The sequence below is a fragment of the Chiloscyllium plagiosum genome, chromosome 2, assembly GCF_004010195.1.
Source record: "Chiloscyllium plagiosum isolate BGI_BamShark_2017 chromosome 2, ASM401019v2, whole genome shotgun sequence".
Taxonomy (NCBI): domain Eukaryota; kingdom Metazoa; phylum Chordata; class Chondrichthyes; order Orectolobiformes; family Hemiscylliidae; genus Chiloscyllium; species Chiloscyllium plagiosum.
The window spans coordinates 35239595-35263807 of NC_057711.1; the positions used below are offsets into that span (position 1 = coordinate 35239595).

Sequence of the window (24213 nt, forward strand, 5' to 3'; positions counted from 1 at the left end):
TATTTGGGGGTGGGGGGGAAGGAGGGAGGGAGGGAGAGAGAGTGAGCGAGAGCGAGAATGTCCTCATGGAATCATAATTAATTAAAGATCCTTCACAAGGGCCAATCATAACTACCTCAAAACAAATCTGCCTGGATCAGCATGCCTCATACTTTCAGGGTCATCTGCCCAAGTCCTAACACAGCCCCACTGTTTCCACCTTCCCAACTCCCACAGAATGAACATTGGAGTTTATAAGTTGGGTTTATCAAGCCAATAGTTCTTAGCTCTACACAACCAAAGCACAAATGAAAACATGGATCATGAAGAACCTTGCGGAAGAGGCAGTCCAGGAGAAAGCAGATAAGTTGTAATCTTCTCTTAATTTTTGCTTCCTTGTATTATTTTGAGCAGTGACAATATTTGTGTGACAATCTCTACCAGGAGATTTGATTAATTCATCCAAGTTCACTCCATTGTTTCTCTTTTTCTCAATGCTTAAAATTTCATTGGTCAAGGAGATATACTGTTGGCCCGGTCACTCACTTTACTACTCTGAAACCAGAGTTTTAGACCATGTAATACTCTTCCTCCCTCCACCCCCTTAGAACGGAATCACTTAAAACCAAATAAGATAATGCAATAGGAGTCTCCCTCAATGCTTCTGCTTTAAATTATCAAGTCACCTCAAAACCTTCAGAAAGATGAGACATGACACATTGAAATATGAAGATGTGACAGTTTAAATAGCAGGAAGGTTCCCAGTGATAATATACAAGAGTGGTGATATACGGAATGATTTAGAGCTAAGTGAGGGAATGTCAAGTATCATCACCATGAAGGAAAATGAGACTAAGTGACTGAATTAAAGGTTGTTGCTAAGAAACTGCTGCAACACTTCTTTTACAACCAAATTAGATCAGTTAGCTGAAGGACTTGCTTAATAGTTGTGGCTACTTAAGTAACGATGATGAAATAAACAATTGCAGTTAGATGAACTTTTTTTGCATCAATCACTAACAGTTGAAGACAATAGGATTAACAACATTGTTGATGCAGAGATGAACACTAATAAGGATTGTTTGGGTCCAATAATCTTTGAGGTAGACACTCCTTTGTAATTTTCCAACACTAACTATTCAACTTAAAACTACTTCTAACAGTTTATCGGAACTAGTTCTCTTCATCTAATTGGAATCCTTCTTTAAATGGATTAGCATCCAATACTTTTCAATTTTGATATTAGAATTAATTTTTGTTTGGTCAATAATTTCCTAGGTGTTCCCAAATAGCATACTATCTACTTTACCTACTTTGCTTTCTAGGTTCAGCTCGGATTCATTTCTTGCATTAAGGCCATGATCTCTAGGACTCTGATGTTGGTGATACCAGAAAGGCCAGCATTTATTACCAATCTCAAAATACCTTCAAGAGACAGACAGTCTGACTGGAGTTTTTCTGCATTTTGTCTACTGAAATTGCTGAGCTTCTCAAAACGTCTTCTGCCAAATTACCAAGCTTTTGTTTCAGTTCTTTAAATAGCTCAATAACTGATTAGCAAGCACTAAAAAAAAGTCACTGGATTCGAAATGTTAACTCTGCTTTGTCGTCTTCACAGATGCTGCCAGACCTGCTGACAAACTCCAGCAATTTCTGTTTTTGAAAAAAAGTTAGGACATGATCAAATTTTATTTTCATTTAATTTCAACACACTGCATTTTTATAATTGTCAGGTTATACATAAACATTTTCTTTAAAAAAGTGTAGAGGAAATAATGCATCAAGATAAAATGCCATAATCGCTCAATATTGGTCATGTAGCAAATTTAGACTTTGATTTTGGTAAGTTAAAATATAACACAACATTTTCATCACTGACTAGATACATCATTAAAAAATTCTAAGAGAAGGCAACAATAAAGTTCATTTTAAAAATATAATTTTGAACTTTATTGCACAATCCTTCCAAATGACATTTTAAAAAAAATCAAACATTCATTCTTATTCCAAAACAAAATTCTGTAAAACCTCAGTGTTGATCAAATTTAATTTTAAGTTATGCTAGTTTGCACTGAATTTCTAAAGATGCATCCAGTTTTCTTGTTCCAGAGAAGCTTCATTTGATCAGATGAATGTTGTTACCCTCTATATTCATAATCACAGTGGCCAACAAACAGTGGTTCAGCCGGTATCCCACGTCTGCAAAGAAGGGGTTAAAGAAAAAGTCAGTTGCTTGTACTAACTGCAATTTAGTGAACAGGTTGAAAGGAGGTCTTTCAATATGCTCCTTAAGCAGATTCAATGCATCAGTATCATTACCAATGTTGAAATCCAAATTAGAACCGCCTTACTTGTTTACTGTGGATGTAGTGAGACTTGACGAGAGGGCAATTTAAACAAACATTGAAGATAATTATGCAAATGAGGAATATTTTAAATAAACAGCAAATTTTAGATCAGTTTTTACCGGACCATGCGGCAGCGATGTTTGGTTAGCCTCTTGTATGCATCACTTATATCTGTTGTATTTTCAGTGCTCCAAAGACGCTCACCAACTGCACTTGCCCGAGGCCTTCAGGGAAAAAGTGAAAGTAGAGATACATTTTCAATGACCAGCCCTGCTCTCTAGTTTGAATATGTAGAATTATGCAGGAAATATGAAAAATTGGTCCTTTAGGCCTACTAGATTAATAGATAATATCCTGCCTAATCCAACAGTGGCCTCTACTTTCCTGCCTGTCCTCCCATAAACTTGTATCCTTCAACAAAATTAAACAGCCTTCAAAGGATTCAGCCTGCACTGCTTTCAGGGGAAGAGAATTCCACATGTCACAAAGCCATAATAAACTCCTAACCTCCACCTTAATTGGCAGACTAATTTGTGAAAAATAAAATCCCGTCATTCCACACTCACCCGAAGGGGGAACATCCTTTTGAGCATTCACTGTAGCAAGTAACTTTAGGATCATGAATGTTTCAACAAAGGTCATTATGCACTCTTCTGAACTTTAAATGGCTGTAAGCCCACATGCTCAACTTAGCTTACAAAGATAAATCACTTCAACTCAAAATCAGCTGAGTAAACCCAAGCAATTGTTATAAAGACAAAAAAAATCATACATATTATATGCATTTTAACCAATGTTCAAGCTGCAATAAAATTTCTCTTGTGAATTCTGTTCTTTTGCAAACAGCCATATCATTTGCCTTTCTAAGTACTTGCTGTGCCTGCACACTGATTTTCTGTGGTTCATGATGCAGAACAACCGTGTTCCTCTATAACTTAAATTTAACAGCACAGAAACAGGCCTTCGGTCCAATTCTCCTATGTCAACCAACATTTGCCAATATTTAGCCCATATTCCTCTAAACCCTTGTTATTCATATACCCATCCTTTTAAAGATGCCTTTTAAATGTTATAATTGTACTAGCTTCCACCATTTCCTCTAACAGCTCATTCCATACACTCACTACCCTCTGCGTGAAAAAGTTGTCCCTTAGATTCCTTTTAAATCTTTCATCTTTTTAGTATGCTTTTTAGTTCTGGACATCCCACTCCAGGGAAGAGACATTGTCTACTTACCATAAACCTCTAAAGGTCACCCCTCAGCATCTGATGCTCCAGGTAAAATAACCTCAACCTATTCATTCTCTCCCTATAGCTCAAATCTTCTAACCCTAGCAACATCTTTGAAAGGGTTCAGAAAAGATTTACAAGTTTCACAACATCCTTCCTATATCAGAGACCAGAATTACACAGTATTCCAAAAACACCCTTACCAATGTCCTTTACAACCCCAACATTACTTCCAAACTCCTATACTCAATGCACAGATCAATAAAGGTAAGCATACCAAACATCATCTTCACTATCCAATCTACCTGTGACTCCACTTTCAAGGAACTATGAATTTGCATCCCAAGGTCTTTGTTCAGCCACATTCCAGAGGATCTTACCATTACCAGTCCTCATTTGCATTTCCAAAATGCAGTGCCTCACATTTATCGAAATTAAACTCCATCTGCCACCTTTTGGCCCATCTGATCAAGATCCTGTTGTACTGAGGTATACATCTTGGCTGGCCATCAGATTATACTTGTCCATATTTGCGTTGTAAATATTGCACCAATTCAGATAAAGAGCCTTTAGTTTTTTTTTAAATTAGTTTGTGGGATGTGGGTGTCACTGGCTGGCCAGCATTTATTGCTCATTACTGGTTGCCCTTGAGAGATGGTACGGAGTTGCTTTCTGAACCACTGCAGTCCACATTCTATAGGTTGACCCACAATGCTCTGAGGGAGGGAACTGCGACTTATCATTCTTTCTGCACTCCTAAGTTCATATGCTCCATCATACTCTGCTCGTCATTATATATGTCTCATGCCTTTCCTATCCTTGCCCTTTTTAATTTAATCACATACGACATATAATCAATTAGTAGCCCAGAATGGAGGATTCATATTTGTTTTTAAGTCGTCCTTTGGAACAAGCATAGGGAATAAAATAAGTATATTTAAGAGCCCACATCTGATAATCACAAATTAGACAAACAAAAAACTTTCAAGAAATGAATAGAAGTGAGAAATCTTAAGCTTTCAGTAGCTAATAAAATTCTATTTTACTCTGGAGGATTTGTTCACTTATTCAAAGCTCAGTACTCTGTTCACGAAACATCAAGTAAAAAAAAAGCTCTTTAAAAATCTTTAATCTACAAAATACTTGTAAAACATTTATGTACTGCAGGCTTTGGGAGCACTTGTTGGGGTGGTGAGAGAAAAAGAGATGAGGAGAAATGGAAAGGAAGCATGGGAACAGAAATATCAAGAGGAATATGGGGTTTTAAATGCCAAGTACAAAGCCTGCATACTGAATACACCACATCTCAAAACATTAAGTCCCCTCAGTCAAGGAGGATGTGGCAAAACTTGCACGCAGTCAGGCTAAGCCCTCAGAAACAACCAATTTTCTCAAAATAATACACAGACATTATTTGCCAGAACCGATTTCCCTTCAGAATCATACAAGATCTGTTGAGCTATTTTGAATGCCAAGAATTTCACAACCAGCAATAATATGCAACTCCTAAATCGCCCCAATAATGAAACCTATTTTCACCATAAGTGTAAGTTAATCAATAGTTTATAGGTTCCACCTGGCAAGATGTGAACTCGTAAAAGTGCCAAATACCTCATTCTACAGGCATTTTGTTGTCCATCCCCAATTACGATGGAGAAAAACCAAACAAAAATCTGAACACAGTATAACAAAACCATAACTACATACATTGCTAAATTAAAATGTATTGCATGAAAGGTTTTGAAAACTACAAAAAAATTTGACTTAATTTCTGGGTTGAGAAAAAGATATCTAATAGCAGCGGGAAATTTTGATACCATAATCGTGAGGCAAGATTGGTTGCATCCACATATTCACCCCAGAGACAAGCTTCTCCACCAATCACCAACTTCTTCTGTGCTGCAGTTCCTGTAAATTTTTTAAAACGAGGGAAGGTTACTAGTGAGACAACAAATCACCAAGAAAGAAAAAGTCTAGTCCAATTATCAAGCAAATAAGTAGACCTTTAGAATGAGTTGGCAGAATAATTACCATAAAGTATATTGATAAACAATTCACATTATGTAACATCTTTAGAATACTAAATGGATTCCAAAACTAAATATTTTACATTTGTGATATTTGCAGCAAAAAAAGTTGGAAAAATTCATGCAACATTTACTCAGTGAGAAAAAAAATCACAGTTGGGTTAACTATTTTTTCCAACGATGTTGCCTAAAACAACTGTATGCAACATTTTCAACTGTCTCAAAATATAGTGCTTTTGAAGACAATATTTATGTTTGAAAAAGTACTATATTTATAGAATTGTGAAAATGCAACATACCACTAAAGAAAATACGTGATGAAATTCATTGATCCAATCAAAATTAAACTTACCACAAATCTATTGATTTAAATGGTAAGAGAATGCAGTAGTATGAGAAATTAAACCAAAGTTTTTTTTAAAAATGTTCATTACTGGTTTTATTTAAAAAGACAAATTATGGCACAGGTGCCAATTGTGATGATCAAGCAAATAGAACAAATGATTTTGCCTTTGTCAATCAAAAGAATTAAATGTATTGTACAAGGAATATTTCAGTATTCAAATGTTACATGATGTTGCAAAGTGCAGACTTCCTTAATTTACAGAAATATCAGCCCCATTTTATATCAAACAGATCATGCATGGTCAGGTAGAGTTCATTAAACTCTCCAAATCATTGACTGGTATATATTAGATCTATGAAGTAGAGGTTTGGACTGCTGCAGTTTGTTCATTTTACATGTGCAATGATTTTGTTTGCCCCTTAATTCTATTGCACATTTACTTTTTGCATGGTTGCTACAAGAGATAGTGGCAATAGCAGATGAGATTCAAGTGTTTTCTACCAAGTCCAGACACTTATGCCTTCCAACAAGGGAATACGTAATCAATCAGTTGTTTGAATGCTTCAAAAGTACACATTACTGAACGTCGAGCTTCTCCACGTGCTCTTTGGCATTTCAAAAAAAAAGCTTGGCTGCATTGAATTTGGCAAAGGTTACATTGTCAAGAGCTCAAATGGCAAATGCAAATTACTTGTTAGGTGGTAGTAAAAGGTGAAAGCTTGAGGAATGTGAAAACAGATTTACAAAAATTGTTAGCAGCATGCACTTATTGGAAAAATGGTAAATCCTCCAAACAGAAAAAAAAAATTGTACAATCCAGAAGTCAAGCACTTAAAATGCTGCTTCTATGTTACTGACTCAAATTCAAAGATCCAAATAGATCCTCCTGCATACTCTATTGTTTCAAACAAAACACTTAATGGTAAGGTCCTAGGGAATGTTGCTGAACAAAAAAGACCTTGGATTGCATGTTCATAGTTCCTTGAAAGTGGAGTCACAGGTAGTTAGGATAGTGAAGACGGTGTTTGGTACGCTTTCCTTTATTGGTCAGAGTATCGAGTACAGGAATTTGGGAGGTCATGTTGTAGCTGTACAGGACATTGGTTAGGCCACTTTTGGAATATTGTGTGCAATTCTGGTCTTCTTCCTATCGGAAGGGAATTGTGAAACTTGAAAGAGTTCACAAAAGAGTTACAAAGGATGTTGCCAGGGTTGGAGAATTTGAGCTATAGAGAGAGGTTGAATGGGCTAGGGCTGCTTTCCCTGGAGTGTTGGAGGCTAAGGGGTGACCTTATAGAGGTTTATAAAATCATGAGGGGCATGGATAGGATAAATAGACAAAAGTTTCTTCCCTGGGGTGGGGAGTCCAGAACTAGAGGGCATAGGTTTGGGGTGACAGGGGAAAAGATAAAAAAGAGATCGAAACAGTACAATACTTATAGGAGGTGGTATTCTATGATTCATGAAAACTGATTGCTCACTATGATCACGGATTGATATCTTCCCACTAGATGTGGATAAATATACAAAGTATTGCAGTCTTTTTAGGAATCTCTGAGAATGTGGTTGTAATTTCTTGCTGCTTACACTTACCAAATTGAAAGATTAAACTAGATGAACATGTGGGAAGGGTTGGAGTGGGAGTGAGGGGAAGAGAGGTGCTGAAAGTTTGAGATCAGGTAGATGGAATGAGAATGTAAAAAAAGAGATCAGTTGGGACAAGACGGCATGTTGTTTCGATTTTGTATATCGTGATATACTTTAGATAAAAGCAACATTCTGTCTGTGCATATTAAAAGTTATGCATCTCATTTCATTTGCCCAAATAGTATACAACGAAATAAAATTAACCAAATTATGACAGTGTCCTAAACAGCAAGTACAGGCATATGATTTTACAAACCACACTAAAAGGATTAGAGTGAGTGATTTAGAAAAACATAATGCATTAACTTAAAGGGATGCCAGGCAGAATACGGACTGCCACACGTCAATTAGAAAAGTTAAAAATGGAAGAGCTGGTATACTATAATTGGGACAGGTGAAATATAGCATTTAGATAACTTTCCAAAAGTAAGAAAGCCTCTAGAGCAGGAGGTACAGAGTATGAAGTTATTCATTTGCCTGCTAGCACAGAACATTAAAAAAGGAGAGTTACTACCTGTTCAAAATGGAATATAATTCATTGGGAAACAGGTGGTCAGTAACTAGAAAAGCAAACTTCTAATACTTAAACGCAATGACCAAAGGAGAAAGGATTTGTGCAAGATAGATGATCTGTAAAGAAGGAAATGATATAGAAAAGGAAAGCAGGGGAGGGCAATGCAGAATTACAAGGAATCAGGCTACTTAAAGTTTCTCCAAAGAGCAAGCTAAGAAATGAGTTGCATGGTTTATTTGAAGTGTATGGCTAGTGTTAAGAGGAGGTTGACACCCCTTTGATAATTAAAACCCAAACACACAGAGAAAATAACCTTGTCTTGTAATCTAATAAAAGGGAGAAAATTTGAGATTTTTGTGAAGATTTGTAGCTCAGGTTGTAAGCTTGCTCGCCGAGCTGGAAGATTTGTTCTTAGCAGTTTCTGCACCATGCTAGGTAACATCAGTGAGTCTTCGTTGAAGTGTTGGTGTTCTGTCCCGCATTGTGTGTGTGTCTTAGTCTGTTGTGATGGGTGATATAATTTCCAGTTCTTTTTCTGAGAGGCTGGTAAATGGGGTCAAAATTGATATGTTTGTCAATGGAGTCCCAGTGCAAATGCCAGGCCTCTGAATTCCCACGTGTGCCTTCATTTAAATCTGTCCCAAGATGGATGTATTGTCCCAGTCGAACCGGTGTCTCTAATCATCTGTGTGTAAGGATACTAGTGATAGTTGGTTGTCATTGCGATGTACAACATGGAAATAGACCCTTCAGTCCAATTCGACCAAGCTGACCAGATATCCCAACCCAATCAAGTCCCATCTGCCAGCACCCAGCTCATATCCCTCTAAAGGGGTGGCACGGTAGCTCAGTTTAGATTCCAGCCTCAGGCGACTGTCGGTGTGGAGTTTGCACATTCTCATAATATCTGCATGGGTTTCCTCCGGGTGCTCCGGTTTCCTTCCACAGTCCAAAGATGTGCAAGTCAGGTGAATTGGCCATGCTAAAACTGCCCATAGTGTTAAGTGCGTTAGTCAGAAGGAAGGGATTCTGGGTGGATTACTCTTTGGAGGGTCGGTGTGGACTGGTTGGGCCAAAGTGCCTGTTTCCACACTGTAGGTAATCTAATCTAAACCCTTCCTATTCATATACCCATCCAAATGCTTTTCAAATGTTGCAATTGTACTAGCCTCCACCACTTCCTCTGGTAGCTCAGTCCATCCACATACCACGCTCTGCGTGAAAATGTTGCTCTTAGGTCTCTTTTATATCTTTCCCCTCTCACCTTAAACCTATAGCCCTCTAGTTCTGGACTCTCCCCTCCCCAGGGAAAAGACTTTGTCTATTTATTCTATCCATGCCTCTCATTATTTTATAAACCTCCACAAGGTCACCCCTCAGCCAGGGAAAACAAACCCAGTCTATTCAACTTCTCCCTATAGCTCAAATACTCCAACCCTGGCAACATCTTTTCTGAACCCTTTCAAGTTTTGTCGTGTCTTTTAGTGGCTAGTTGGTGCTTGTGTATCCTGGTGGCTAGATTCCTAGCCATCTGTCTGATGTAATGTTTACTCCAGACCATTCTGGCCTCTAGGCATCATGGTAGCCCACAAACATACCAACACATGAATCTAAAGGAGCCTATACCAACGACCAGCAAAACAAATGTCATATACAAAATACCCTGAAAAGACTGCAGCAAACATTACATTGGATAGACTGGCAGGAAACTAACCACCAGGATACATGAGCACCAACTAGCCACCACAAGACCTGGCCAACTATCAATGGTATCCTTACATACAGACAATGACGTACGCCAGTTCGACTGGGACAATACATCCATCATGGGACAGGCTAAACGAAGACATGCACAGGAATTCCTAGAGGCCTGGCATTCAAACTGGAACTCCACAAACATATCGATTTGGACCTATTTACCAATCTCTCATAAAAAGAACCAGAAGTAATATCACCCACCACAACAGACCAAGACAGACACAAACAGAAACGGAGACAGAACACCGGCGCTTCAACAGAGGCTCACTGGTGTTACCTAGCATGGTGACAAAGCGTCTGAGAACAAATATTCCAGCTCAGCGAGCAAACTTACAACTTGAGGTGAGAAAAGTGGTATAATTGACCTCTTATCCCAAATCGATTATAAAAGGAGTGGTTAAATGAAACGGAATCCTTTCCCTCTCTCTAATTAACCAGTAACAATTTATTTATCTAACTCCCGCGGTGAACAAATTAACAGAATTACTAACAAACCAAACAATTTCCCCCTAACTATTCCTAATTGAACCATATTCTACAGTTTCAATAACAGGTCCCACTTACACAAATCCAAGAAAACAATCAATTAAAACTTAGTCTCTCAAAGTTCATAGAATGTGTCTTCCAAAATTCTCCTCACCCTCTCCACTGATCATCTTTCTGAAACATGCCTCCATCAAATTTTGGTAACAGGACTGTTCTCTTGGAATTCTGCTGTCTGGAATAATAGCTAACCATGTTGTGGTAACTTTTACTATGGATAGATGGAACTTGAGAGTTGGAAGTTGTTATCTCTTCAGTTGGATCTCCCATATTTGCCAAAATGCCTTCACCTTTCTATCTTTGATGACTTATTAATTTTTTTACAATTGGATTAGTTCACGGGTTGTCAACACCATCAGGTTTAAATTGGATAGGTTTTTAGTATCTAAAGGCTTGGTTTAAATTAATTGACTAAATTCGAGGAGACTGGTTATCTTGGTAAAAATGCTGCTTGGCTGCTCGATAAAATGTTTCAATTTGGGTGTTCTTTACATAGTATTTTCCCCCCAGATAGCTAAGCATAGAAAAAATCTTTTTTTAAAAAAAGGGGCCACACACACTTTCCCCCCTTTTACAATTTTATACACCAACTTCACAACACTAAAAAATGAACTGTTTGTGTCCCTCGCTGTAGTTTCATTTCCCAACAAATGAACAACTTAGATAAAATAGCTGGAAACATCTCAAAAGTGGAGCAGTTTTACTCCTCTGCTAATTTTTAGCCCAATTTAGTCACCACTGGCCTTTAAGAGTAACAATCTTAAATCATTATTTTCAATAATACATTCTGAGTCCTGATCATCTTTTAAAAACACTTGCGTAGTTTGAAGCTCAATAACAGGTGCTAAAATGGTTCAATGTAGGAAGAGTACAGATAAAATGTTCCTATGTGGACAGATTTAACAACACACCATTGAAGTTGTATGGTTCCACTGCATATATCTTCCGCCAGTCTTGGCCATATGAAATGACATTCAGGTACCATGGAGAGGACAGAAGAGCATGAAACTTAGCAAGTGTTACAGCTGCCATTTGCTGCTGGTAGCCACCTTTCCACACATGGATAATGGTATCCGGCTTCAACTACAAACCAAAAAAGTGCAGAGACAAGAAACCCAACATGATAATTTCAGTCTAACAAAATATCGTTATACAAAGATCTTAGAAACAAAGCTGTAGACTAAAACATCTAAAGTACTTTTAAATACACTACTCCCACTTCAGTTCTAAAAGCAAAATTAAGTCAGACATGCAAACAGCAGGTAATATGGAGTCCAATAAAACACATCTAGCTACATTACGTCATGAAATAGCTCAAAAGTAGCTCAACCAGGCAATAGCAATGTTCCCCTATAAAAGCAGGGCAGCTGAAGGAAATATGCAAAGATTTAGTGTTCTGAAACATACACTAGTATATAAAGTACCACAGATTTATGATCATTTAACTTTTACAGCTTCAGCCCAGGTCAAAAAAACCTTAATCTGCAGGTGATCATCAAGAAAGGTGCAACACAAATGCAAGGAACATGGTATTAACAGAATAATGAAGCAAGTTAAATTTATCAAGTCATCTTATTTTTCACTGAGTGTATATTTAAAAATTAAAATTAGGAATTTTGGATTCAGAAATGTGTAACTAGGGAGGGACAAAATATACTATGGCATTATCATTCCTAATTCTAATAAATGAAAAGTAACCAACCGTTGAAATGGAGAGGCTCAACTTGATGGTACTTTTGCCAGTCCTGTCCATAGGAAATATAATCTAAGTACCAGGGTGCTGCAAGAATGGTTGTAAACCCAGCTAGTGTTACTTTAGATAACTCTGCTTTCGCATTTCTCTCCATCCACACTTCAACTATAGTGTCTGGCTTAATCTGCAAAAGTAAGTACATTTAAAATTTACGGCCAACTATACTTAGCATTCAAGTACGATCATCTAAATAAAAGGTTTACCACTGAAGACAATCTGTGTATTAAGGACAAATCAAGTGAAAGTTAATGCCGTCAATATTAAATTTGTCACAAAATCTATTGATTGACTGGAGTAGTAAGGCAGCCAGAGTAAAAGCAGCAAAATAGTTCACAGGTCAGCGCAACATAGAGGGCTGAAAGGCTTGTTCTGCGCTGTATAATTCTATGTTCTAAAAGTAGAAGGAAAAGTAAACTCCTGTTTACTGTTTTATTGCATATGCAGGAAATCACTGCATATTAAGTGTAAAACAAATTGGATATTCTGATGTAAAAATTGCACTATACATAGCAGTTGACTGGACTACTCACTACTTTTAGGTTAGCTTCAAAAGTAAATTTCACTCCAAACAGGACAGAAACTAAACTGCATTAGCATCACTTGCAGGATTGTGGAAGAGGCTTTTAAAATAAAAACAGCCAAATTAATAATGGCACTACATAGAATGACAGTATGGTTACAGACAAGAGGGAGACATCTCCAAGAGCAATTCAGCTAGCACCACTACCTTTATTTTCCTCACAAAAGATGCAAACATTTACACTGGCAGATATTTATTCGATTTTGATAGCCACAATTCAGTCGACCTTTATTAGCATTTCAGAACCAATTGCTGTTTAAAAATAATTTCCCTTATCAGCTTTGAAGGTGCCTGGAAAATGAACCAATCTGTGCCTTCTGACTTTTTAATCCTCTAATCGAGGAATTTCTGTCTCGCTGCTTATATTAGATTCTTCATGATCAAGGGAGGACAATCCTAGTTTCTTCAACTCACAACTGAAGTGTCATCGCTTCTCAAACCTTTTCTGCATAGAGCCACTTTCAGGTGATGCTTCACAAATGGATATTTTCAACATTTTTTGAACTAACAAGATGGAGCCAGCAGAGTGGGGCTGAAGAGGGAAAGAGGCAGAGAAAGATAGATACATTTTCCTCAGGGGGTCTTTTCCTCGAAAGACAGTAGAGGCAAAATATTAACATTTTTAAAAAGCAGAACCAGATAAATTCTTGATGAGCTAGGAATTGACCATTTATTGGGTGTGGATGGGAATAATCAGATCCATGATCAAAGGACCATATACTTAATTTGTATGTTAGTCAATTTCAAGAAATCCAAAAGAAGTACCCAGAAGTCTAATTTTGTAACAATTTTCCTTTCAAACATTGGAAGAATTCTTTATGCTTCAGGTGATCACCTATTATTCTAAACTTTAAAGAATATAGGCTAAGCTTCCTTATAGGTTCAGAGTGTGATAGGTTGTCCTCCCTCTACAGCAAGTTTATCCTTCATTATACAGTATAAGCAGACCCAAAATAACTTCACACACTATATCCTAGGTTCAGTTTCACCAAGGCTTTATACAATTGGCAGCAAGATTTCTTTATTCCAGTGTGCAAATCCTCTTGCAATAAAATACCAACATGCTATTTGCCTTGTTAACTGCTCACTGTACCCACATCTTCTAGCGAGCAATGGACAAGGACACCAGAGTCCATTGGTGAGTTTTGATGTGCCAATTGACATGTTGTACACACATTCCTGTTCACTCTCCTCACTTCTCCAAATTCCCCTTGAAGTCTCTTTGCATCCTACTCAATTCATTCTCACTCACCTAGTTGTCTGGTCAGCAAACTTCAAATATTCTGAATGGTCTCCACTTTCAAACATGGAACAACTGGGGCCCAAGCATTGTTTCTTTTAGTATCACACTAGTTACTGCCAACCTGAGAATGATCCTCTTTATTCCTTGTTTTAATCAGTTAATGGATCCTTAATCCAAACCAATGCATGTACAACCCCTATCCCATATTTTACTAATCACATTTTGTTTACCAAATTCTCATACAGAACTTCATTGGGCGCTTTATGAAAATTCAAATATAGCACATTCACTTTACTTGCTGAGAAACTCCTACAGATTTGGCAAACATGATTTCCATTTCATAAATCCATGCTGACTCAACCCAATCCTACCATACTTTTCTAACTGCCCAGCTATAACATTTAAAGTCGATTCCAGAATTTATCTTACTAATGCCAAGCTAACTGGTCTATGTTTCTCACTCTCCTTCCTTTGTTGAATAGTAGGGTTACATTTGTTAATTTCCAATCTGCAGGAGCCATTTCTAGCATCAATAGAATTTTGAAACATGATGATCACCATTATTGTCACTGTCTATATAGCTACATCTTTCAAAACTCTAGGAGACAAATCCAACAATCAACTTTCAGTTTCATTTCTTTCCTCCAGTACTACATTTTCACTAATTTCTCAGTTAAAACTTCGAGCCTGCACCACCATTCATTATGATCATGGCTGATCATCCTCAATCAGTATCCTGTTCCTGCCTTATCTCCATAACCTTTGATTCCACTATCCTCGAGAGCTCTATCCAACTCTTTCTCTCTCGCTCCTTTCTTAAAGTGGTACAACATTAGCCACCCTCCAATCCACAGGAACTAATCCTGAACCTATCGAACTCTGGAAAATAATCACCAACGCATCCACGATTTCTCAATTTTAGTCTTAACCATTTTTTTCCCTTTCACATACCTATAAAAGCTTTTACTATCCTCCTTTATATTTTTGGCCAGTTTACCTTCGTACCTCATTTTTTCCTCTGCGTATTTCCTTCTTAGTAATCCTCTGTTGTTCTTTAAAAGCTTCCCAGTCCTCCGCTTTCCCACTCATCTTTGCTATGTTATACTTTTTCTCTTTTGACTTTATATGTTTCTTAAATCCATAAAAAATTTAAAAGTGCTATAAAGATATGGTTAAATGTGGTGAAGCCTATGGATTTCATCGATTAGCACTGATGAGGCCAAGACCTTTCCTGGTATGGGGTCAAAAGTGAAGGGGCTGACTGCGAGCCAAGGCAGTCATAAAGGTGAAGAGGTGATTTTGATCAAGGGAACGAGGGAGAAATATTCCCTTTCATTGGTGAGTTGGTCACTGGGGGGGGTCATGGACTAAATAGATTGAGATGGACAGGGGAGGGAAATCTATTTTTTGATGCAGTCAAAACAGATTCACCAATAGCTTTAAAAGTAAAAGGAACTTTTTTTAAAGACAACACAGATTTGATATGTGGAAGGACCTTTTCTTCTTCTGTATAACTATAACTTGGACTTTAACTGCACTTCCAAAAAAAATTCAGTGATGGTTTGTTCTTTTTGTCTAACTGATGCAAATTAATGGGTAATTAATACACTATGTCTGGAATTTCACAATGTACATACTCACTATCTGCATATTATAGACCTCCTGCATGGTAGGGACTTATATAAGGAACATGTTACCTCTAAGGCAAAAGTTTGTTCAGAAAACCTTAAAACAATACATACAATATCTTAAGAACTCACACTGTATTTAGAATTACAAATATTTAGTTAAAATAAGTTGCTTAACTGTTTGAGAAATTAATACCATGAATCCTTAAGAAAAAAGCAAAAAAGCTAAAATAAGGCCATGCAATACCAAGCAGAAGAGAGAAGCTGAAAAGACAAAAACACGGAACATGAAATAGTCAAAGCGCCAAGCTCAATTATTTCAATTTCTGGAATTACTATGAAACAGGTTGTAAATTTGATATTCGTACTACAGTTGCTCTTTTAAGTTCAATTATTCAGACTAGTATAGCTTTGCCATTGAGCCAATGCTTTAACTACTGGAAACATCAGTAGTATTCTGTTTTGCTTCTGGTTTTCAAATAAATGCATACCAAACTGACTCCACACACTTACCTTCACTCCATTATCAAAGACTTCCTGCCAGACCATGTAGCCTTTCATATGGCTTGTTACAATATCCAGAACACTGCAAGTAAATGTACACAAATTCAGTATTTGATTTGCAAAAGCTAAAATCAATAGGTGCTTATGTTTATTTACAACATTTATTTCAGGAAACATTTGCATAACTTTGCCTATTGGATTGCAGTCAATTCTTCTATAATGTTATGGTTTTGTTCTTGTGCAATCCTGTGTTATAGAAAAATCGTACTTTAGAAACAGAGCTTAAAATGTTGGCAATGGAATCAAGTTACAGCCAATACATGTTTTAAAAGTTCATGCTTTGGAAACAGCATCCTTAATTCGTCAATCATCTTACAGCGAATTCACATTGATGAAACACATGCTACAGTTGAACGACCTGTACAACTAGTCAGATTCCTGATGACTTCTGGGAAATGAGAGTTAAAAACTTGGGCTTCAAGTTGGTTTGTTTTAAATTACATTAATACAAACTAAATACTGATGAAATGGTACTTGCATAATAAATTGTACAGCCATTTCAGGCAAAGCAAGCAGAACATCTAAACTCATCCAAAAATTGTTGTCTCCATTGCATAACTCATTTATCTGACAAAATTCTGCCGCAACATTGAAATGCACTGAATGGTGCAAAGCTACTGTATATTTGCAGTAGGTACAAACGAACCTTGCCAAAGAAGCTCAATTTAGAGTAAGAACACATTGTCATGTGGAAATATTATTGACAATATTTCCACATGACAATATCTGACACTGGAAATTACCTATTACAAGTTTGGAGTCAAAGTACTCCAGGTATTAGTTCATAAATTTCCAACACTTTACATTTGCCCCTTTCACACCATCTTTTCCTGAATTTGACTTACCATTGAATGTACCCGCTCAATTCTATACTTGCTTCTCAATCCGTTAATGTGACCAGTTAAGAACATACATCACCATGTGCCCATTTCACTTCGGTCACAGGTGTTTGTTTCAGTCAAGCTTCATTAGTATACTTGCATCTTAGCTATTTTTCATGCATAGGAAAATGGAAAATCCCAAGCATGCAAAGTCAGGCAGATCAAATGAACAGAGGAGAGGGTTAGATGCCCTTCTACAGCAAATTATAGCTCAATATTCTCATATTGATATAAATTTCCTACAACATAAAAGCAGAGATCCACCAAAAAATGCTTAAAACTTCTACTGTTTTAAATCATAAAAGTAAACATGAAAGCCCCCTTCATATTGGTGCGAACAAGTGTTCTCATAGCAAGTGTAAGAAAATTTCAGGGTGGTAAGCCAAGCAAATTATATATATATATATATAGACACTTATTACTGATGTCAGTAACAATTGGGATCAATTCCTTTTCAAGTTACTGAATGCAGTAATACTTTAGATTCCAGATCTTCAAAACTATATTTCTTTTATATGTAATATCAGAACGTACATAAACTGAAGTCAGTGGGCAGAATTATATCTGATGCAATTGAATATATTTGCATACAAGGATGGTAGATGGGAGTATAATCTAAAATCTAAAAAGGAAATAGTGAACAATATTTAAAGGATCCACTGGCAATAGTATTTTAAAAAGTGACTTGCCATTTCAAATCACCCAAAAAATTGGGTTTCCAGACTTCCATCAAGGCATATAGAATAAAAGGCTGGAGCACTACTGCAAAACTGAGTGTTGGTGAAGTTACATTTGGAAGTTTTAGTATTTCATGACAAGAATGATTCACTGATCGTAACTGCCTAGAATTGATGACCTACGTCCTAGCTAGTCACAGCATTGTAATACATGGTAAACTACCAAGATACACATTACACCAGTGCTTTCCTTTTAAATGTTGTTGCCACCCACTTAGCCACTTACTTTCAAAATCTCCATCTCAGTATAGCATTGCCTGTCCTCAACAACAAAAAACCCTCAAATTCCTTTCATGTTGATCTTCATATTTATACCATCATAACCAATGTTGAAAGCTAATATCTTACTAAATTTCTTCTAACTATCACATGTTGCTTCCATACTCATCCACCTTGATCTATATCCTAAAAATAAAGCATCAAAAACGGTTTGAAAAGCTTTAGTTAGCCAATGTTATTTCCACCAATATCCAACGATCCAATTAAAATCTTTCAAGTAAAGGAGGGAAGGAACTGAAAGGACAGATAAGGTCAACTATTTCTGCAGATGAGAAAATCAAGAACAATCCTACAATTCAAACAAAGCAGAAAAAAAAAATTCAAAGAATGTGAGACGTAGAATGAATTTAAGGATTTTATATGGGAAGTAATACTTGGGAAATATCAAAAAATGACGACACCGAGATCAAAACAGAATTTGCCTTCTTTAAAAGAAAAGCACCTTGGTCAAAAAGACTTGGCCTGGATAGGCTCTTCCTACAAACTGAGGTATGTGACAAATAGCTAGAAGAACTACAAGTATAAGTTGATCACAATTCAGTTAGCAAGATTAAATCAAAAAAGTAGATATTTTGCATTGTCTGCAGCAAGAGCTTGTTAAAATGTAATACAATGCATACACATTCTGATGTCTACTAAATAAGATTTTATTTTTTACATGTTTTCAGAATTATCAAGAGCAATTTGCAGCATTTTACACAAGGCTGGAATGTGAACCTGGAGAGGTGGACCTCAACAGGACTAGGATGTTCTGAAGGAGGACGAAGTGCTCAGTTCAAGAACACAAAAGCAAAGAGATTCTCAGAACTGTGCAGAAGGAAAGATCAGTGAATATTGAAGAGCAAGACAAAAAAAACCTGGACTGTCCACATTCTAATGCAACGAGAGGTTTCTAAAAAGGGTGTTTAAAAGGAAGAGGAGAGGGATCCAAACTGAAAAACAAAGCAAAGCTCCTAATGAACATCCAACAAGGAAAGCACAAGACAGCAACAGTGGCAAAAACAAGTACCACAAATATACAGCCTGTAATATCAAAATTACATATCGAAGGTAAAGAATCCTTACTTTTGGATATAGAAAGATTCCAGTTTTCTGTAATCGTTTCCAAAGCCTTGCTTTTGCATGAACTCTGTAATAGCAGGATTGGATTTCCTGTAGAAGAAAATAAATAAAATTAGAGGTAAAAACCAGCACACCCTTGCTCCAGTCAACATAGGCATTTAACATGCTTGATATGAATCAATTATACCCTGATACTGTAATATTGGTATATAGCAAATTTTGTTTTAACCAGCATCTGATCAACCAGCACTCTTGATAATCCGGCAAAAATTAAATACCTGAAATACCACAATGTCCAAGTATTATACTTTTACTGCATAACAGTGATGTGTATATCTCAGCATTAAGTTTCTATTACTTACTGGGTATTTTTAACAATTATTTTAGAAGGTTTGTTGATGTATTTACATTGATTTTGAGACAGATGTTGACATCATAAAGCTTTACTCGGTGAGGGTTTACTGCGGTTATGCGTACCTTTTATTATCTGGAATATTTGATCAACTAACATGCTCCTGGTCCCAAAAAGGTGTTTGATAATGAAATGTTTGCTGTACTTAAAGAACTGAGAACATAGGAGCAGGAGTATGCCATTTGATCCCTTGAGGCTGATCTGCTATTTAACAATGATCATAGCTGATCAAACAACTGAATATCCTAACCCCACCTCTTGTGGCTGAAGGGATCAAGGGATATTTAGCTCCTTCTTTCAAGGAGTGTTTTGACCTCAAATCACTTTGTTGTAGTGAATTCCACATGCTTACCACTCTGGGTGAGGAAATTTCTCTCTGTCTCAGTCCTAAACGTTTTGCCCCTTATCCTTAAACTGTGATTCCTGGTTCTGGACATCTCCCATCATCAGGAAAATCCTTCTTGGATCTAACTGGTTTAATACTGTTTGAGGTCTGCCCTCAATCCTCTAAACTCAACTAATACAATTTCAATCCACACAATCTCTCATGTCAGTCCTGTCATCCCACAAGTCAATTTCTGAAAGCTTTGCTAAACTCCCTCTTTACCAAAAGCCCTTCTTTCCTGAAGAAGGGCTCATGCCCAAAACGTCGATTCTCTTGCTCCTTGGATACTGCTTGACCTGCTGCGCTTTTCCAGCAACACATTTTCAGCTCTGATCTCCAGCATCTGCAGTCCTTACTTTCTCCTTTACCAAGAGCACCCTTTCTTAGATAAGGGGACCAAAACTGCACACAATATTCCATGTGTGGCCTTGCCAATGCCCTGTATACACTATGAAACAAAATGTAGAGATTTGCACAAATCTACTTGATTATGTTCAGCATTGTATGCATACAAGGAGCAATGATATACAGACAGGTACTTAAGCAATAGTATCAAATTTATCCAAACCCCTTTTCTGAAAGCAAAAGAAATCAGCAAAGCTCAATATGATTTCATTCCAATGTTCAGAGGCAGTAAACAGAAATATAGAAAATAGGTACAGGAGTAGGCCATTCAGCCCTTCGAGTTCGCATTACCATTCAAAACGATCATGCAATTTCAGTATCCCATTCCAGCTTTCTCTCCATACTTCTTGATCTCTTTAGCCGCAAGGGCCACGTCAAACTTCTTTCTTGAATAGAATCAAAAGAACTGGCCCTAACAGCTTTGTGATACAACATTCCACTGGTTCATAAGTCAGTGAAGAAATCCTTCCTCAGCTCAGTCCTGATTAGCTTACCCCTTACTCTTAGGTAGTCACTCCTAGTTCTGGGCTTCTCCAACAATCGGAAATATTCTTCCTGCATCTAGCCAGTCCAGTTCTGTCAGGATTTAAATGCTTCAATGAGATTTCCCCCCCACCTCATTCTACTAAGTTCCAGGGAGAGTACAAACCCAGTTGATCCAGTCTATCATAAAGTTAGTCCTGCCATCCCAGGAATCAGTCTGGTGAACCTCTGCTGGATTCTCTCAATAGCAAGAATGTCCTTCCTCAGACTACAAGACCTAAACTGCACACAATACTCAAAATATGGCCTCGCCAGTGCCCTGTATAACAGCAGCAAGACATTCCTACGTATACTCAAATCTTCTTGATGAAGGCCAGCATGCCATTAGTTTTCCTTATTATCTGCTGCACCTCCATGCCAACCTTCAGCAACTGTTCCACCATGACATCAGGTCTTGTTGCACCTCACCTTTTCCTAAACTGCCACCATTCAGATAATAATCTGCCTTCCTGTTTTCTTCCCCAATTCATCCACATTATATTGCATTTGCTGAGGATTTGCCCACTCAGCCAGCCTACATCTTCTAATCATCCTCCTTTAACACACACTATCACACAGCTTAAAGTCATCTGCAAGTTTGGAGATATTGCATTGAATTCCTTTGCCCAAATTGTTGGTGTTTATGGTGAACAGCTGGGATCCCTGTGATACCCCACTCAAAACTGCCTGCCAACCAGTTCTCTATTCATATAGAATAAATTACCTCTGACACCTATGCTTTAATTTTCCTTATTAATCTCACATGAATCCTTGTCGAAAGCCTTTTTGAAAGTCCAGATGCACACGATCTACTGACCCTGCGTCCCCTAGCATTTCTGAAAGATTTATGTCCTCTGTAGTGAAGACAGATCCAATGTCTTCGTTCAATTGGTTTGCCATCTCTTTTGTCCATTATGAATTCACCGGATTCTAACTGCAAGAGACCTACATTTATCTTCAGCAGTCTTTTTCTCTTCACGAAGCCATAGAAGCTTTTGCAGTCAGTGTTTAGGTTTCCACAAGCATACTTTCATATTCTATTTTCTCCTTCTGAATTAAACCTTTTGTGCTCCTCTGCTGAATTTTAAGTTTCTCCCAGTTGTCAGGTTTGCAGCTTTTCTGGCCAATTTATATTCCTCCTTTTTGCCTTTAACACTATCCCTTGTATCCCTTGTTTCCCCTGTCAGCCACCTTCTCCGTTTTATTCTTAAGCCAGACAGGGGTGTACAATTGTTGAAGTTCATCCATGTGTTCTGCCATTGCCTATCCACCTTAAGAACCTTTGGCCAGCTTATCCTAGCCAACGCATGCCTCATACCATCAACTTTAGTTTTAAGTTCAGGACCCTAGAATCAGATTTAACTGTCACTCTCTCTCACCATATTACAGTCACCCTTCCCTAAAATAATCTTGAACACAAGGTTGCTAATTAATTCTCTCTCATTACACAATACCAGTCTAGTATCAAGACTGGCTCTAATGTAATGAGGGGATACGTCAGGTTCCAAACGATCGATTGTGATTGGGGACTCTCTAGTCAGAGTCACAGACAGATGTTTATGGGGCCACCAGCAAAATCAGAATGGTGTGTTGCCTCCTTGGTGGCAGGATCAACAAAATCTCAGAGGATGCAGAATGTTCTCAAAGAGAGGGACCAGCAGAAGATCGTGGTACACATTGAAACTAATGACATTGGAAGGGAAAAGGACGAGATTCTGAAGCGAGAGTATAGAAAGTTAGGCAGGAGTTTAAAAAGGATGTCCTCAAGGGTAGTAATATCTAGATTACTCCTGGTGCTACGAGCTAGTGAGGGTAGGAATAGGAGGATAAAACAGATGAATGCGTGGCTGAACAGTTGGTGCAGGGGAAAAGGGTTCACATTTCTGGATCAGTGGAATCCCTTCTGGAGTAGATGTGACCTGTACAAAAAAGATGGATTGTGCCTGAATTGGAAGGGAACTAATCTCACTGGCAGGGAGATTTGTTAGAGCTGCTTGAGATGATTTAAACCAGTAAGGTGGAGGGTTGGGACCCAGGGAAGTAGTGAGCAAAAATCAATCTGAGACTGGTACAAGTAGGAAAAGGGATGAGTCAAACAGTCAGGGCATGCAGGAACAAAGCAGAGAACAAGGTAGGACTGATAAATCAAACTGCATTTAATTCAATGCAAGAGGTCTAACAGGGAAGGCAGATGAACTCGGTACATGGTTAGGAACGTGGGACTGGTAATTACAGAAACATGGCTCAGGAATGGGCAGGACCTTCTTTAGGTATATAAGGGATAAAAGAATGACTAAAGTAAGATTAGGACGAATCAAGGGCAGTAGTGGGAAGTTGTGCGTGGAGTCAGAGGAGATAGAGGAAGCACTAAATGAATATTTTTCGTCAGTGTTCTCACTGGAAGACGACAATGTTGAGAATACTGAGAAACAGGCTACGAGACTAGATGGGATTGAGGTTCACAAGGAGGAGGTGAAATTCTGAAAAGTGTGAAAATAAATAAATCCCTTGGGCCAGATGGGATTTATCCTGGGATTCTCTGGCAAGCCAGGCAGGAGATCGCCAAGCTTTTGGCTTTGATCTTTATGTCGTCATTGTCCACAGGAATAGTGCCAGAAGACTGGACGATAGCAAATTTTGTTCCCTTGTTCAAGAAGGGGAGTAGAGACAACCCTGGTAATTATAGATCAGTGAGCCTTACTCCAGTTGTGGGTAAAGTGTTGGAAAAGGTTAAAAGAGATAGGATTTCTAATTATCTCGATAGGAATAAGTTGATTAGGGATAGTCAGCAGGATTTTGTGAAGGATAGATCATGCCTCACAAACCTTATTGAGTTCTTTGAGAAGGTGACCAAACAGGTGGGTGAGGGCAACGCCATTGATGTGGTGTATATGGATTTAAGTAAGGCATTTGAGAAGGTTCCTCACAGTAGGCTACTGCATAAAATATGGAGGCATGGGATTGAAATGATTTAGCGGTTTGGATCAGAAATTGGCAAGCTGAAAGAAGACACGGTGGTGGTTCGGATATGTTCATATTGGAGTTCAGTTACTAGTGGTGTACCGCAGGGATCTGTTTTGAGTGCACTGCTGTTTGTCAAAATAACAAAAATTTTTAAATGGGTGGCACGGTGGCTCAGTGGTTAGCATTGCTGCCTCACAGCACCAGACGGGTGACTGTGTGGAGTTTGCACATTGTCCCTGTGTGGGTTTCCGCCAGGTGATCCGGTTTCCTCCCATAATCCAAAGATATGCAGGTTAGGTGAGTTGGCCGTGCTAAATTGCCCGTAGTATTCAGGGATGTGTACATTATGTGCATTAGTACAGGTAAATGTAGAGCAATAGGGTAGGGGAATGAGTCTGGGTAGTTA

The 24213-nt window shown here is 37.9% G+C and overlaps 1 protein-coding gene across 2 annotated transcripts in view; it reads right to left on the reverse strand.

Annotated features, from left to right (window-relative positions):
• Nucleotides 1-1660: 1660 nt before the first annotated feature.
• Nucleotides 1661-24213, reverse strand: part of hexb (hexosaminidase B (beta polypeptide)) — a 44554-nt gene continuing 22001 nt past the window's right edge. Inside the window, exons 8-13 of one of the 2 annotated variants that reach the window (XM_043707509.1) lie at nt 19123-19209; nt 16110-16182; nt 12095-12269; nt 5375-5465; nt 2447-2551; nt 1661-2178 (exon numbers count right to left, since the gene is read on the reverse strand). In XM_043707509.1, coding sequence (XP_043563444.1) covers nt 2118-2178; nt 2447-2551; nt 5375-5465; nt 12095-12269; nt 16110-16182; nt 19123-19209 — 592 coding nt within the window. In that variant the 3' untranslated portion in view covers nt 1661-2117. Of the gene's footprint in view, nt 2179-2446; nt 2552-5374; nt 5466-11303; nt 11476-12094; nt 12270-16109; nt 16183-19122; nt 19210-24213 lie in introns of both variants that reach the window. The other variant, XM_043707515.1, reaches the window with a different exon arrangement.